Consider the following 17377-nt stretch of genomic DNA (forward strand, 5'->3'; position numbering starts at 1 on the left):
GTCTGTGTTAGCCCTCGGACAGACTGGCTACTTCACCCTGCCGTTAGCTGTATGACAGCTAGTGCATGCTCCTGCTACCCTAAATGGCTGGTTGTTTCAATATTACAGGATGCATGGAGACTCCTTTAGTTTGGGTTTTCTTTGTAAAACACAGAATACAAATAGTAGGGTTAATCAATTTGTGTTCTAGTAGCTTTAATTTTAGTGTTGTACGAACACCTTGCAGCATATAAGGACAAAACATTTTAAAAAAAAACAAAACTCTGCAGCCGAATACAAATTCTGGTGACAATGTCAGGCACAATGTCAGGTAAAAAGCCAACTGTGACACCACAATATACATAAAGAGGTTTATTTACAATACACAGCAATTCTTCATGTTGGATCGCACATGTTTGTCATCTTTGGCAAAACTGGCAGGAAAACGGGAAAACTGAGCCTCGTGTTTGAACATCAGTGATTCTGAACTCTGGTGAAGTTGATGCAGCGGCCCTGGAGAAAACAAAGGAGACACGCCATAGTCCGATTTAAACATTTAACCGCAGTCAAGTGGGAATGTAAAGTGATTTTAAATTCAACATGCTGTAAAAAAGCACAACTTATCCCACCCAAGCCTTGATGCACCACTAAAGACAAAAACTGCTTTAAAATAAAGTGGAATACTCTACAATAAACCTTTCATAACACATCTATTATTAAGCTCTAAGCCCACTGAGAGGTTTTTAAAAGCGTGAACTCAAAGCCCCCCAAAATTTATGATGAAAAGGCCCAATTTGCTTCCCCAGCAGCTCAGCTGACAGAGGATCGATACAGTAAATCCACGTGAAGTCTCAAAATAAGACTTAAACTAAACCATTAAGCAGCCTGTAGCTCATGTGCGCTGTTTCATGACACACTCTGGAGGCGTTGGCATTTAAACTGTTATTTATAACAAGCGAGTTGATACAGCAAGCTGTTATCTATCTGTTGTGCACATAAAAAAAAAAAAAAAAAACCCCCAGCAAGATTGGCACTATATTATTATTATCTGTTATCTAATCAAATCACTGGGGGATCAAGAGGGTGGATCACTGATCTAACCAATTTGATGGTTGAATATTTTTGACAAAACTCACAGACTGGTGACAGTCCAGCTGGATGTAATGAGATTTTTTTATATGATAACATGCTGAATTGATAGCCGTGTTTCTCGTAAGCTTTTTTAATAATGCTGCTGATATTTCTTGCCTTGTCCTGAGGTGTTGGCCTCATGATTGCCACTCTGTCATATTGTCTTCTCAGTAACGCCAGCAGCGCATCAATACGTCCCTGAAGGCAAAGTCAGTCAAAAACATTACAAAACAGGCAACTTACAAAGGACCTAAATATTAAAGAGATCGTTATCTCACTTTGATGGGGGTGTACCATTTGGAGTGCGATGAGGGGTTGTAGACCGGAGGAGGCCTTGGTGGGGGTCGAGGAATGATGGGCTCCTCCACTTCCTCTGGCATAGTGACCACAGCATTTCTGGCCTTCTCTAGCCGGGATCCCTCCTCTGTGGACCCCTTCTGGCCCCAACGCACCTGCAACATGTGGGCACAACTGACTGAGACAGCTAACATTACTGCATCTTCACTATAGCAACATTAGCAAATCAACAACACAAGCTTAGCAGTAAAACCTTTTTCTTTTCTTCTTTTTTTTTTAAATTTACCTCCATGCGTTTGATCCCTCCAGCACCCCTGCCGCCGTAGTATGAAGCATCCACTGTAGGCCACCTGTGTTTGGGCAAAGGGTCTTCTTCTGGCTCCTTAAACAAAGTTTTTTTTAAAATATTTGAATAAAGTTTTATTATATTCAAAATTATATAGTACTATTCTAAAATGTTCCTTTGCTAAATACTTTATATTGAGCTAAAGAGCGACAGTGTAGCCACTGGGAAAAAAAAAAAAACAAAAAACAAAACTGCCGACCATGAGACAAAATTTTAGGTTAGTATCTTGAAATTTCGCCTTAATAACTCAGAATTACTCAGAAGTTTGAGAAATAAAACTTGAAATTTTGAGTACATACAAGATAATATAATTTTTTTGATAATAACTCCAAATTTGGACTTAAATCTACCTGCATGATAAATTTCTTCACAAAATTCACACAGGAAAACGTTTATGCCACCATGGTTGAAAATGATTGGATTAGATGAAGTACATGAATGTAGTCAGTAGATGCTTATCCACAAAGAGAGCCTGAAGACTTATATGTAATAAGCATAAAAGCTTCGTTGTAATAAGTACTTCCATTTTTTTTTTTTTAATCAAGCAATTAAAAACAGAGAGAGAAAGGTTTTGTGTTGCTGATCAGTCTATAATCTATAGATCCAGTGGATTTACACCAAAGGTTCAGCTGCAGTGGTGGGATATTTGTCATGCAAAAACATAACTGCATTTTCTAATTTATTTATTTTACAATGAGAGAACTTTGCCTTCTGACTCATGCTCGATGAATAAAATCTGCCACCAAACCACTTCTGTTGGCTCCTTCTCCCCAGCTCCACCTACGCTCCTTCTGTATTTGCCCAAAATTGGATTTTCTCACTGCTTTTACTGCCAAAATGGCAACGGGTGGTAAAAAAAAATCAAAGCGTCCCTTCAGTGATATGAAGTCCTTGGAAAAAGAAAATATGGCTTTAAAAAAAACAGTCAGTGGAGTACTCACAATCACAGGGGGTGGAGGAGGGGGGCGAGAGGGAGGGGGGTCTCTGATGACCTGCGAGAAACGAAACAAAAATATTATACACAACAATAATGGCATATATCTTTGACAGAAAGCAGACTGAAGTATCTGCTGAAAGATTTGCAGACTTTGTCACGGCGGGGTGCACCGGTGTGAAGATGAGGTAGACCCACGAGCAGACACGGTGGAGACAGAACTAGGTTTCCAAAAATAAAGCGAGCCTTTATTGTGGCTGATGGCATGACAAAAACACTAGAGACCACTGAAACTGGGAAAACTAAGGAGACTAAGAACACTGTGTAAACTAAAAAGACTATGACACTCTGTGAAAGAACCATGAAAAAACTATGAACACAGAGTAACTAGGCAGGCTGTGAAACACAGTGACACAATAACGGAAACTATGAAAATATGAGGTGAGGATAACAGACAATCTGACACTGACTGAGCAGAAACACACAGACTAAATAGACATAAGGAATGATCAAGGGAAGAGTCACATGGGGAAAACAGCTGACAACAATTAACATAATGACAGGACAGGGGACGTGAAGCTAAATACAATAAACATAAAACACAAGGCTCTTTCAAAATAAAATGGGAAACATGACGAGACCCAGACTTGACTCGAACTTGACAAACAAAGAAAACTTGGACATGAAACAAGACAGATAAACACACGAAGACTTAACATGACAATCTGACACATAAAACTTCACACAGGGATGAGACAGATGGGGATGTTGGGAATTGATAAATCATGAACTAAAACTGTAATCTAGGCATGACAGAATGTAACTAGATAAACTGAAATGAAACCAGACTGAAAAGAATAACAAAAACATCAAGAAACTCAGAATACTGGGTCACATGACCCAGGACCATGACAGACTTGTTAACACTGATGCCTGTTTATTTGTGTTTGGTGCTTATGGCCAAAACATACGAGACGTGTGTTTTGTGATTTATTCTTTATGCGACATCTCATCGCTGTGATCTTTTGCATTTAACCTGCCGAGGGACTGCAGATGCAAATGAGCTTTAAGCTTATTCAGTGCACCAAATAATAACATTTATGGTTATAGTGCACACGGCCCTTTTTCAAACTGGTACCTTTCACTTTACATTCATTGGACATTCAATTCCACAACATTTCATTCCGACTCAAACACTTCACTACATTTACTAGTTCCTGTGTCCTTTTGTATTTCTTTTTCTTTTTTTATATGCTGATGTGAAAACGACTGCCTTCAAAATGAGTTTTGTTGTACAAAAATGCACAAGGACAAAGCTCACCACGGTGCAGCAGAGAGGCCAGAACCACCAGAGCAAACCCAGGCCCAGCAACAGCAACAAAGCCAACAGGAACGAGAGCACCCAGGTCCCATCTGACTTCAGAAAACACACAACACAACATTATTTGATCTTATTCTGTAATCTCTCATAGTTACGTCAGTATGCTCTCCTGTACCTACACAAAAAAGTGTTGTATCTAAATTAAATAACAGAGGGCAGTGTGACATCATGCATGCAGGTAACGCCTTCAAAACTGTTCGTGTTATACAGAATTAATGTTACTCACACATGTTGTGGCATAGATGCTCATGGGACTGTAGATGTAGGACTTTCCATGGTTTAAGCTGACCAGCACTTCAACTGATCTGTGAATAAACAGAATCACAGAACACATCATGAGATCTAGTCCCTGTTCAGAGCTCAGTGTGACACTATTGGCACTTTTGCAGTTAGAATCATAGTAAAACATGTGTGGGGTAGTCTCAAATGAAGCATGTAAATGCATTGATTTAAATATAATTATAGTGTCAAGGGGCTGATTAAATCCACCAAAGATGGAAAGTTGGTTGTAAATTAAATGTCAAATCATCAAATTATTATTAAGAACCAGGAGTTGCTGCAATAGGGAGTCACCATCATTCATATTCTTATCAAGTTTTGACCAGACTCCCTTATTTCTAAAGGTTGTTTGCTTTTGCAAATGCTTTTTTAACTTCATGTTCAACCCAACTGAGACTTTTTCAGCTGTGAGGGCTGAGGAGGAGAAGTAGAGAGAGAGGGATTGACTGTTTGAAGTGTGGAAGTCAAATCAACCTTCACTCACTCTTTAAATGCCACGCTGGTCAGCCTGGCTTCTGTTCATCCAACACTTTGACACAGTTTTACTGTAAACATTGTGCCTGTTTGCATTTTCAGAGAACAAATCTCAACGTCAGTCAGATGAAGAAATGCTGATGAACTACAGTCTTGTAAAAAACTAAGTACACGTCGTGGTTCTTTATACAACAAACATTTGTACAACCACTTTTAGCAGCAATGACAAATTCTTATCTGTATAATGTTATCAGTCTCTCACATTGTTGTGGAGGAATTCTGACCCACACTTCTTTACAACATTGCTTCATTTAAAGTTTTGGGGGCATTTGTTTAAGCACAGTCTTCTTAAGGTCCCAACACAGCATGTCACTCAAGTCTGAACACCTTGTTTTTTTTCTTTTGCTGCTTTGCTTGCAATCATTGACCCAATTTCAGCCAAGCTTTAGCTCTCGGACAGACGGCTTTGACTCTGGAATGTTCTGGTATAACGAGGAGTTAATGGTTGACTCAGTGACTGCAAGATGCCATGGTCCAGTGCCCAAACCATCACTCCTCCACCACCATCCTTGCTTGACAGTGAGTAAGAGGTGCTTGTGCTGATATGCTGTGTTTGATTTTCGCCAGACGTGGTTCTGCGCATTACAGCCAAACATCTCCACTTTGGTCTCATCTGTCCAAAGCACATTCTTCCAGAAATCTTGTGGTTTGTCTAGATGCAACTTTGCTAACCTAAGCAGAGGTGGCATGTTGTTATTGTAGACAAAGGCATTTGTCCTGGCAACGAGCCCCAATCGCTTAGTCTTTTTCTAACTGAGCTGTCATTATTGCACAGTCTGACATTGGGGTGAATATACTGGGATGTCCACTCATCCCAGGATTTTGACCTTTGTGTTGACACACACCTTCAGACTAGCAAACTTGCAGAACTTCTAGAGGTGGTCAGACTTACTAATAATCAGTTAATCAAGTGCATTATCACCTGACTGCTACTTACCCTTCTTAATTACATTAATTAAATGAATGCAAAAATTAAGGATGTACTGTAAGTCTTGTTCTTACCATTTAAAGTGCCTTGAGGTGACATGCACAAGTTTATGAACACATGTTAGTGTTCATAATGAGGCTTTATGCATCAGCTTTTGAAAATGTTGCCACACCTAAAGTGAACCTATTACATTCATGTGTAGAACCATATTTATAATCCTGGGACTTTTCTACATTATAGCTTTGCATGTTTCAAAATACAAAATAATTGTCATTTATCTAATACGGGACCTTTTGTGTTGCCTCATAGTTCATCATATAACAGAAACAAGTTATTTTAGCCCCCTTTGCCTTCTATCGAACATTTTAGCTCTATCTTCTACATTGTCTGCAAATAAGAGTGGCAGTGCAACCTAATGACGTATCTCATTAAGGTCTCTTGCGGGCAAATAAGCACCAATAGGCTCCGGTTTTTGTTACACACACTCTGTGTTTGTGCTCGCGTGTGTGTTGACTTACTGTCCGACCTCTTCTAGACGAACGGCTGGACAGAGCAGATACCCATCTCTCACTACTGTTGGCTTTTCAGCTGAAAGGAAGAGGAGGCAAAGATGAACTCTGCAAGCCCAAAAAGGTCCATACTTTTCTACTTTAATTAGCTGCTTTGGCTTCTTGTAGCAGAGACACATCATTTAATTCATCATTTAATTTTACATATGGCAAGTTAGAAAAAAATTAATTAATCTTAATGTTATTGTGCAACTTCTTTGGTATTTACACAGGTTGAGAGATGCTACAAACAGAAGAAGCATTAAGCTGTTTGGCTGTTTTCTGTGACATACTGACTGAATAAATTCAATTTAAAATTTGTAATTCGACTGCAAAAAGAAGTAAACACAAGAGATCCAGATACAGCTTTGTGTTATCTCCTCATGTCCTCTCAGTAACTCCACCCTGTGCCATTGATCTGGTAATGGACTAATGAGACAGATCATCTCCCTCCTTGTCCCTCCCTCTGCTCACGAGCACTCTGCTCTCATAATATCTCCTCTGTTCTCTGGCTGAAGTCAATAAATAGCAGCCACTGTTTGCTTCTGGACGTCATGACTCTGATTTTCCACTGCAGCCCCCAGAGATCTGCACACTATACCACATTTTCACTTCGGAATTTCACTTTAATCCTCGAGTGCTTTACAGTATCAGTGTGCAGTGAACCTGTGATACTGTTTCACTTCTTTAACAATGCGAAGACTGAATCTTTAGCATTGGCATCTAAATGCTATCTATGCATATGCATCAGGTGTGTGAATCATAAGTGTGTGTACTTTACTGACTGTGGGTCACTTGATTGATGGTGAGGGAACAGAGTACATTGTCCATCCTTTTTGATCCGCTGAAGCCACTTCCCCTCAGGACCACATTGAAAGACTCTGGGAAACATCAGGTAGATCACATTACCCTGACAGTGCACTTGAATGGCAGCAAAGAAAAACAATAATTATTAAACATGAAACATTGTGTTCAAAGTAAAGTGACTCTGTGAGGCGATGCTTTCAGCCACATCCTGGGTCCTGGATTTCTTTGTTGAGTCTTCTGGCTTCATTATTATTCTTGGAACATTTTCCTTAAGATTTTGTTATTTTGTTCACTTCAAGTTCCAAACGCCGGTACTACCACTAAAACTAAGTTGGATTTGTTATTATCCAGGTTGACAGTGAAGGAAGTTCACTTCTTACCAAGATATGCTTTTATCCAGTGCCTACTGACAAAGTAATTCTCCATTAATAATCTTCTTTTTTTTTTTTAATCTGTAAAATTGGTGTTGCAAGCAGACCTGTCCATGTTTGTGACTGGTGAAATGAGTTAAATATGATAAACACATTTGTGTGAATGCTTAGCCAGACTACTGATCACGTGAGTGACTCCAGATCATGGAAAAAGATTCGGGGTATGTTGAAGTTGCTTCATAGTAAAGGTGCTTGAGTATTTGTGTGTTTTTAATGCCTGCTGAGTTCCTTCAGTGTTTCCCTGTTTTGCCTCCCATGTGCTGTCTATGCTGTAATGCTTTTTGTCCTCCCTCTTCTTGTTTTTTGTTCTTTCTGTCCTTCAATGATTTTGCCTTTTGGTTATTTCTCATTTCACTTTAAAAAATAAGTTTTCTCTTGTGTCTCATTCAAGTTGTACTCTTGCTTCTTTTCCCTCCTTTGTGACTGTCGGCTCCTTGCTTTTCTGCTCCCTCCTGTGCCTTGTTGTTTACCTAGCTCCCAGCTTATATATACACCCATCAGGCTTAACTTTACGACCACCTGCCTAACAATGTGATGTTCCCCCTTTTGCTGCAAAAACAGCCTCGACCTGTTGAGCCATAGATGCCAATCTCTGAAAGTGTGCTGTAGTATCTGGCATGTAGATGTTAGCAGCAGATCCTTTAAGTCCTGTAAGTTGCGAGGGGGGGCCTCCATGGATCAGACTTGTTTGTCCAGCACAGATTGCTCAAATGGATTGAGATCTTGGGAATTTGGAGGCCAAGTCAACACCTAAACTCATTGTTGTTCTCCTTAAACCTTTCTTGAAACCAGTTTTGCTTTGTGGTTGGGCACATTATCCTGCTGAAAGAGGCAAGAGCCTGCAACAATGCTTAGCCAGGTGCTACGTGTGAAAGTAACATCTACATGGCTGAACCAAAGGTTTACACACAGAACATTGCCCAAAGCATCACACTGTCTCCTTCAACTTGTCTTCTTCCCATAGCGCATCCTAGTAAGCACCTGCACCCAACCACTGATGTGATATAAAAGGAATAATTCAGAAGCTCATCTGTTGCATGGTACGCCACGGGCCACCCTTTGGTCTACATATATATATATATATATATATATATATATATATATATATAAGACATTAAGACTACTTTGATTAAACTTACCATTCACACAAACACTCCGCGGCTCAATTGTGAAAACCTCAGAGCAGGTTTTCTTCAGGACCTGTGAGATACAGAGATACAAGACTCTGCATAAGCTCGCCATGCCACAGCCTGCACGTGAACGTTACTGCATGTCGCTGCATGTCGCGTGACCTCACCGAGTTCACCATGTCTTTGAGAGCATGAAAGCCGGACACAACTGGAAAGACTTGCTCTCTGCCGTCGGCTATTTCAGCAAGCTGTGGCCAAAGTGGAAACAACAAAAGATTACTGATACAAAAAGCATTTCAAATTTCTGTTCTCATGTCTTTCTGCTTCTCAGGGAGGTTTTTGGCTTGTGGTTGGGCATTTAGGGAGGCAAAGTCTGCTACTAGGAGATTAAAGCTTTGGGGAGCTGGCTGAAGCTTTCATCTGCTGCTTTAACGATTGCAGAACAGGAAGTTTGCCTGGCCTTATTCAATTAGAGAATGATGTAATTACTTCCTCCTTTAGACCACAGATCGTCGGTCAGTCAGCGGGCAGAAAATCAGCCATGCCCTCTGACTGCTGAAGACATTACAGATTATATGTTATGTAAACTTAAGCACTTTAAATATGTATTAGTTCATGTTACACAAAGAATAATGTCATTCAGACTGCTGAAACATCAACCAGAAATAAACAGGGCTGGGGATGTTCAGCAATAGATGCCACATTAATTGAAATATTGTTTAGATCATTTTATGATTCTCAGCAAATGTAATTATAGATTTTGCATTGGACTGTAAATCTTATTAGCACGGAAAAAAACACAACAGAACAACAGCTTTCCTCCCCCCTTTGTATTGCTTACAGTCACTGCAGTCAGCAGAAGAGTTTGCGGCTGCACAAGATTTCCTGCTTTTTCTTTTCCACCACAATCGTCTCTTTCAACCACTCAATACTTGCACAGGAAGAAATCACAGCCTATCCCAACAAATATTAACTTCACATAAGCTGCCTGAGAAAATGTATTTAGTGTTTTTGGTTTTTTTACAGGAACAAATGTATCATGAACCACAAACTACAAATCCCTGACAGCTGCTTGCTGTTCAGCCCTTTGGAGGTTTTTGGATTGACACGAACAGATAAGCAAAAGGGGTCGAGGTGTGTCGATAAATCTGGGCCAGAAACAACAGCCCACTGAAGCTTTCGCACACTGACACGTATATTTACTCAGGAAGACAAATAAAAGGTGTTTAAACAAGAAACAATATCAGCAACAGTATCAAGGCCTTGAGAGTGTTCTCTTTTCCCAGTGCTGTATGGAAGAGGTAGAAAATGAAGCCCCCACACCTACCTGGCTATGGTCAAAGTCCATGACCCCGATACAGTACACTCTGGCTCCAAACTCTCTGGCTTTCATAGCCTGGGAATCACAAGAGGAAAACTTAAGCCATGATTCTACAGACATACAGTGAATCCATGTGACTTATAAAACATCAAAGTAGTGTTTTTTATTGTTACAGCTCAGCTGCAGCAAATGCTGTATATTTTAAATTACGATTAAGATTTCACAGCAAACAGTTTTGTTTGTCCAGCCAGCAGCAGCTTGTCCGGTTCATGCAACACGATACAAACGGAACAAACTGAGCCTTTCAACTTTTCTTTGGTTGAGATTTGTAACAGAGTAAAACAGAGAAGAGGGTATGAGAAGTATGTGAATTTGTGTGTTTCTTCAAACAGCCATGCTGTCAAAGCTGCTTTAGGCTACTCCCTTATTCGCAAGGGGGGGTCCCCACCACAGAGGATGGCTCTGCATATCTGATATGGCTTCTTTTTTTTTTACCGGATGCCCTTCCTGACACAACCCCAGCCCCAAAAGATTTCACTGCACTCACAAACTGTGCTATATGCTCACAACCCACATTTTGACATGATATAGCACAAAAACTTAGCACATCAAGTGTCTTCAAATCCTTCCTGCGTGAAAGAACATTTCATCCAGCTCCTCATTTACAGCAACTTCCATTAAGCCATTAGTGTGTGTGTGTGTGTGTGTGTGTGTGTGTGTGTGTGTGTGTGTGTGTGTGTGTTACCTCTTGTACACTCAGTTCATACGGGTAGATGTCCAGCTTGCCATCAGTAAGAACTATGATAATACTGGATGATGGTGAAGTTTGTGACTTCATTTGCTGTGATACCTGCCAAAAATACAGATTATTTGAATAAAAAAGCCCCAAAATAACAAACAACAATCAAAGGAAGCATCTGTAAGGAAAACAATGCATGGCAGGAAGTTGCAATACTAGAAAGGAGCGCGTACCGCTTTCAAACCTTCGTGCATGAACGTTTCACCGGCAGGTGTGATTTGGCTCAGCTTCTCCAGGCCTTCATCTATCTTAGATCTGAAACAAAAGCAATTCAATTTCAAAAAAAGGAAAAGAAAGAAAGATTTACTGTCTGAGTGAAGTGGAGGAGAAGGATTATAAGGAAAAGGGAAATATATACCTGTCTCCAGTTAGTGGGAGAATTACAACAGCTCTAGCTGAAAAGACGATGTAAGAAACCCTCATCCTGGGGCTGGAACACACACACAAACACACTTTGTGAATACACAAATGTATATTACATGTTAGCACATATTGGCGTCATTTTGCATCATATCATGATTACGCATTCCAGTCTTGCTTAAAATAAAAACACATCGGTATCAGTGCAAGCACTTTCTTACATTTTGTATGTTCACATGCTATCATGCACACATAATACACATGCTGTCAAACAAAAATTTAACAGTCAATTAAAACGGCATTGAGTCACTTTATATTATAAGACGTCGCACAGAAAACCACAAAGATGGTGACAAAGCAGACACAGAGTCTCGCATTAATATCAATCCGTGACATTAGTTAACAAAACAGGGACTTGCACACCAGCCACAAGGCCAACGAGTTGTCTCACCACACCCTTCTTTGACAATACTATATAATGAAACGGGGTAGCAGTTTGAGTTTATTGGATGACTGGTGGAGAGAGGAGGAGAAAAGATTTTTCAGCAGCTTCAGTACTCGTGGGTTTGCCATCTTTTTACTAATCAAGTGTCAGAGCAGGTTGTTCACTAATGACAGGGTTAGCCCTTTACACGCAAAACTGGTCTTCGGCAAGACGAAGAACGCACAACGGTCCCAATGACAAACCAGGCAATTTACCATTACGCACGTTAAGTTTTGCAGCTGCGAAGCTTCATGTAGCCTGTGTTGATGAAATCTGTCCACACTGACCCTGATTTAAACACCTGCCAAAGTACACAAACTATTTTGTGCTACAGTAGATGTCTCCGGGACCACATTATGCTATGATGACAGACGGGGAAAGCGGTTTGTGCCACAGTGGTGCAGCTGGTTGTTACAAAAAAACATCAGTTAATAAATGTTAATAACATGGGAGAGTTTTGAGATGGGGAAGTGAGCCATTATCCCTGTGCCTTGTGAAAGGGGGACAGGACTGCCAGTTGTGGTTGGCACCACCTTCAACATCTGCTGCATGTTTGGTTCTTATATTTAGCAGTCTGCTATTAAACTTAAAGATATTACACACACACACCCTCAGTGCTATTGCCCAGAGGGGTTTTGGAGCAGTTGGTTGCCTTGTGTGATGTCTAGTGCCTGAAATAGGCATGCCCTACTTTCTGCTAGCCACTACTGTTTCAACCACTGACTCTGTTTCCTCTGTTCAACTTCTTGTATGTGCTTGAAGGGCACTCGAAAGCATCTTTTAAATGTTCTACATTAAGTTTTTTTTTTTTTTACTATTTTCTGTAATTTATTATACAGAGAATGAGGAGATATTAATCTGTTTGCTATTAATACTGGCAAAAAACAGCTACTCACCTAACAAACCTCCTGGTGAGCTGCTCCACAAATCCATAGATCTCATCCCAGTGTCCCCACACGCTGCCTGACCTGCAAAAACAGGCAGCGGCCGAGTGAAAAATCAAATGCACCCAAACAATGTGCTAAAATATTACTTCATTTAGCATTATTTAGCTTTATCACCAAGGATTCACAACTGCAATAGAGTTATATGAAAACACATGGGGAGCTCCATCAATTAATCAATAAATCAGAAATTATTTATGTGCTTTATATTTTCTGCATAAGACACATATATAGTTTGATTCTGCATTTTGTGTAGTATTTTACTCCATAAACATATGAATTACAAACAGAAATAAAAATACAGTTAATAGAAATCTATTATTGTGCAAGTCTTTGCACCATTGCTCTTTTCTGTATATTCTACTAGGAAAATGTTTCAATACAGTATAAAACGCAGTTCTAACAAACTTGAAGTCGATATTTAGTGTGACCATCTTTATTCTAAAACACAGCCTGAGTTGTTCTTAGTCAAGCTGTCTTATCATTTCATGAAGTAGTCTTCAGGATTAGTTCTCCAGGCTTCTTTAAAGAGCATTTAAAGCTCTTCTTTGGATGCTGGCTGCCTTCTGTTTTGTTCTCTGTGAAGATGATTCCACGCTGCTTGAATAATGTTGAGGTCCAGGCTCTGGGGAGGCCAATCCATGGCTTATACTGTTACACTGTGTTTTCCTCTGTCCAGGTAAAATTCTACTGCACTGGCTATGTGTTTGGGATCTTTGTCATGCTGAAAAGTGAAGCTGTTGCTGATAAGATGCTTTCTAGATGGCATTTTGTGGTCGCTCAAAATCTGATGGTGTTTTTCTTTGTTCATAATTCAATCAATTTTGGAAAGATCTCCAACACCACTGGCTGCAATGCAGCTCCAAACCATGACAGAGACTACATCGAGTTTTACAGATGGCTGTAGACACTCCGTGTTGTGCCTCTCACCTGACCTCCTCTGTATATACAGGCAAAAATTTGAACCAAAGGTTTAGATTCATCACTCCATAAGACCTGTTGCTATTGATTTTCTGTATAGTTCTTGCATAATTCTGCATACCTCAGCCTTTTTTTTCTCTTTCCCTTCGTTAAGAATGCCTTCTTGTTAGCCACCCTTCCACTGAGATCATTTCTGATGGGGCTTCAGTGAACAGTAGATCCACTGACTGAAGGGTTATCTCTCAGGCCCTGTATCAGGTCTTTGCTGGATTATTTTCTGTTCCTTAAAGATACGGCTTTCAGATACTGTTCGTCTGCTGTAGATAGCTTTTAAGCCTCCTCTTATAGTTATTTTTTAAAGACACACTGCACACCGAACTAAAATGTGTCAAGTTTTTTGTTAAAAGTTATTTTCCTTTCCTTTCCACCTTATTGCTGCATTTTTTGTAGAATTGGATAAAGAAAGGGACGCAAATTATCTTTTTACAACAAGTTGCTAGTAACAAAGTAGTAAAAGTGGCTCTGTTTTAGGCTGTCTTGTTCATCCCTTCAGTTAGATCCCCCTTTATGCTTGAGATCAGTGTTAAGTAGCTTAACAAACAAAAAAAAAACACATCCCTCTGATAACTAGACATGTACAAGAATGGGACTGAAAATGAGTGAAAAAGCAGCCAGTGTCCAAAGAGAAACTCTGAAAGACCTCCAGAAAGCCTGGAGATCTACTGCTCAAAACTAGTAGGAAAACTGTAAGAAAAATGAGGGGTGGCTCAAGACTTTCGCACAACACTGTACTTTTAACATTAACGACAATAACACAGTCCGATGCAAGGATAAAATGTAAAAACAAAGAGATCTGTGACAGAATTTGACTACATCATGTTTTCCAAAAGTTACTACATTTGCAAGGGGCAGAATAAACAGAAGAGGTGAAGGGTCTGTTTATTCTCTGGTGCATGCAGACACAGAATAAGCGGGGAGCAGGTTGATCTGTCGCTGTTGGGAATAACAGCATAATAAGAGTGAACTTTGTGGTCACTCCTGCAGTCTACCAGAGGAGGAACTAAACATAGCCATACATGGAGAGAACTGAGTAAGTCTCTGCCCTGGGGTAGCAAGTATTTAATTAATTAATGAATTAATGCACGGGTAAAACAGGCTAGCCTTCGTAACTCACCGGTCTAAAACAAAATAAATATCAAACACCCCGTCGCAAGAAGCGTCCTCTTCTTCCAGAGATGACGAACTCACACAAACAATTGCAAGGAGTAGGATTTTGCACCATATCCACATGCGATCCATAACCTGTGCTTCAGGCTACATATCAACAACGTGTTTGGGAATTGGAAAACACAAATAAAATAAAAAATAAAAACAGTCAGTGCGGTTAAGGATAGTCTCTAATCTTCACTGTTTCATCCCTGCTCACATGTTGAATCAGTGGTGTGAGAGGGCATTTGGTATTTTCCCCTTGAAGCTGCATGCTGATCATGAAATAAAATGGGCAGGGCGCACAGCTGCTCACAGTGACGCTGTCAAACTACTGCCAATGAGACGAGACGAGAGCTTCCTCCCTCTGCACTTCCAGGATTCCTTATTCGCCAAAAATGGCTTATATGTTATTAATTAATTAAGCGTTTATAGGGACGCTAAGAGATAGCATGTTGAAGTTATTTTGCATTACATATTTAGACACTAATAAAAAAAAAAAAGCGTGAGTAGGCAAAAGAGTACGGTAGTGTAAAAATATTTATTCACAAAAACATTTTCCTGATAAACTTTTTAACAACTTTTATTTTGAAGATAACTTCAGTGATCTTCCTGTTTGGGGTATTTGAGACGTTTTTACATTGATATGAGTAAAAAAGAACATATTTTGAAATATTACATTCGGCTGAGCTTGTTTTAGGAGCCTTTTCTACTATATAAACACGAGTCCCTTCTTCTTCCTACTTAAATCGCTTCAAGATTTAGCAAAAAGAAAAGAAAATCCCCCTCGGAGTAATCGGTAATAACGTGTCTTGTTGTAATACAGGTCTAACTGATTCATAAATCACCCTTTCATGAGATGAACTTTATGCTTCGTGTCTCAAACAAGTGCATCGTGCTCTTGTAAATCTCTTCCAGATGGAAACAATTGAAAATGCAAACACAACGCCCTCGGTGCGCAGGGTTGATTTGTTGTTTTGCATGAACACTTGCATCTTCCTTCCAAGTGCTGAAATTAAGTCCCCACCTTTGCTCAGCGACACACGGAGACTTTGTTTTCCAACACAGTATATATAAACTTTTATAGTCTTTAACACCAGCCCCCCAGGAGCTTTAATCTTGGAGACTAAAAACATTTTTAATTCATTCCTGGAGTTCTTTTGTGAGCGAGTGCTGTAATCATGTGTCATTGCACTCTCTGTAGGGATGTCCTCACAGCCTGTGGCTTCCCAGTGTCAACTTTCAAGAGGATGAAGTCATGACAATGCAACTCTAATAACATACCAAAGTCACTGCGTCAGCGAAGAGGAATCTATTCTCTTGTGATGGCTGTTTGGGTCGTGATCATGGTCCATGTTTTTGTATTTTATTATTTTTTATGTGGGTGTGGTTGGAAGAGGAGACAGCAGGGCTCTGGATATTAGATGCTCCTATTTACTGACAATACTCTGATAATACCAACTCAAACTGGATTTTATTTATTGTTTCAAGTTATAGTGGAGACCCCAAATTTTCTAAAGACAAAATCTTGAGCCATCATCTATTTCCCATTTTACTTGGAAATGGGGAAAAAGAAGAAGTGACTTATTGAAACACATGCAAACATAAACTGAAATACAGTATAAAAGGCAAAAGCAGAGTTTGTACAATTCTTATGAGCTTGAATGGTCAATATTTGGTATGGTCACCTTTATTTTCCTACACAGCCTGAACTCTCTTTCGCTTTCTTGTAGTTCAGGAATAGTTCTTTAGGCTTCAGAAGGACTTCCACAGCTTCTTCTTTGGATGTTTTCTGCCTTGTATTCCGATCTCTAGCAAAATGATCTTGCAGTGCTTCAATAATGTTGAAGTCTGAGCTCTGGAGAGGCAGTAGATTAAGAAAAAGCATCCAATCTCCAAAGAAAGACTAAAAGACCTTCAGAAAGGCTGGAGGCTCAAGACCATCCATTAATTTTCTTATTTTGTTCAAGATCATGGCTTGCTCAAGACCACTTTCTTGGAGATTTTGGCAAATAGATATCAACATCACAAAACAGCTATTTGCTTTAATATTTCACAATTTTTAAACAACGTAAAGCAGCTGCTAAAGGATTTGTCACGTTCAGGCATTATGGTATAGGATGATGTTTGACAATTTACAAACATGGGTAAGAATTGTAGATCTGAGAAAATGAAAATAACTGCAGTAGTTTTTGGTTTGTTTGTTTGTTTGTTTGTTTTTTTCTCGTGGCATGCTGGTGTTACGCCCCACTTAAAAGCGAAGTGTTGACTGGGGTGGGGGGTAACACAAAGTGAAAAAAAAACATGAACTACTGGAAAATAGATTGCACATGATTTATTGCACAAAACTACTAAAGTAAAAATTAACACAGGGAAGCTCTTTTCTTCATGGTCAAAACAACAAACAAAACACCCCCTTTAGCTAAAAATCAAGCCAAGAACTATCTAACCAAAACAAAATACAATGGCTGAGCTCCCTGTCTAGCCAAAAACAGGAGAAAACTGTTGAAACAAACATGGCAGAGAACCCCTACCTGCTTCCACAACGATGAACTAATTAACACAGGGAGGGCACACCTTTGCTTACAATAAAAGAAAGAACACCAAAGTTTCACCG

At 39.7% G+C, this 17377-nt stretch overlaps 1 protein-coding gene across 1 annotated transcript; it reads right to left on the reverse strand.

The window, feature by feature from the left end:
• Window positions 1–336: 336 nt before the first annotated feature.
• LOC102799040 (anthrax toxin receptor 2-like) lies at window positions 337–15047 on the reverse strand. The gene is made up of 17 exons (XM_006795566.2): window positions 14729–15047; window positions 12586–12657; window positions 11204–11275; window positions 11019–11100; window positions 10792–10896; window positions 10053–10121; window positions 8893–8973; window positions 8735–8795; window positions 7143–7238; window positions 6328–6397; window positions 4295–4373; window positions 4009–4104; window positions 2695–2745; window positions 1694–1789; window positions 1389–1562; window positions 1228–1308; window positions 337–492 (listed from the first exon to the last, which is right to left on the reverse strand). The coding sequence occupies exons 1-17, from the start codon at window positions 14851–14853 to the stop codon at window positions 454–456; spliced, it is 1449 nt and encodes a 482-aa protein (XP_006795629.2). The 5' UTR covers window positions 14854–15047; the 3' UTR covers window positions 337–453.
• Between the last annotated feature and the right edge of the window lie 2330 nt (window positions 15048–17377).

This window comes from Neolamprologus brichardi, chromosome 7 (assembly GCF_056152115.1).
Source record: "Neolamprologus brichardi isolate AB-2024 chromosome 7, ASM5615211v1, whole genome shotgun sequence".
NCBI classification, from domain to species: domain Eukaryota; kingdom Metazoa; phylum Chordata; class Actinopteri; order Cichliformes; family Cichlidae; genus Neolamprologus; species Neolamprologus brichardi.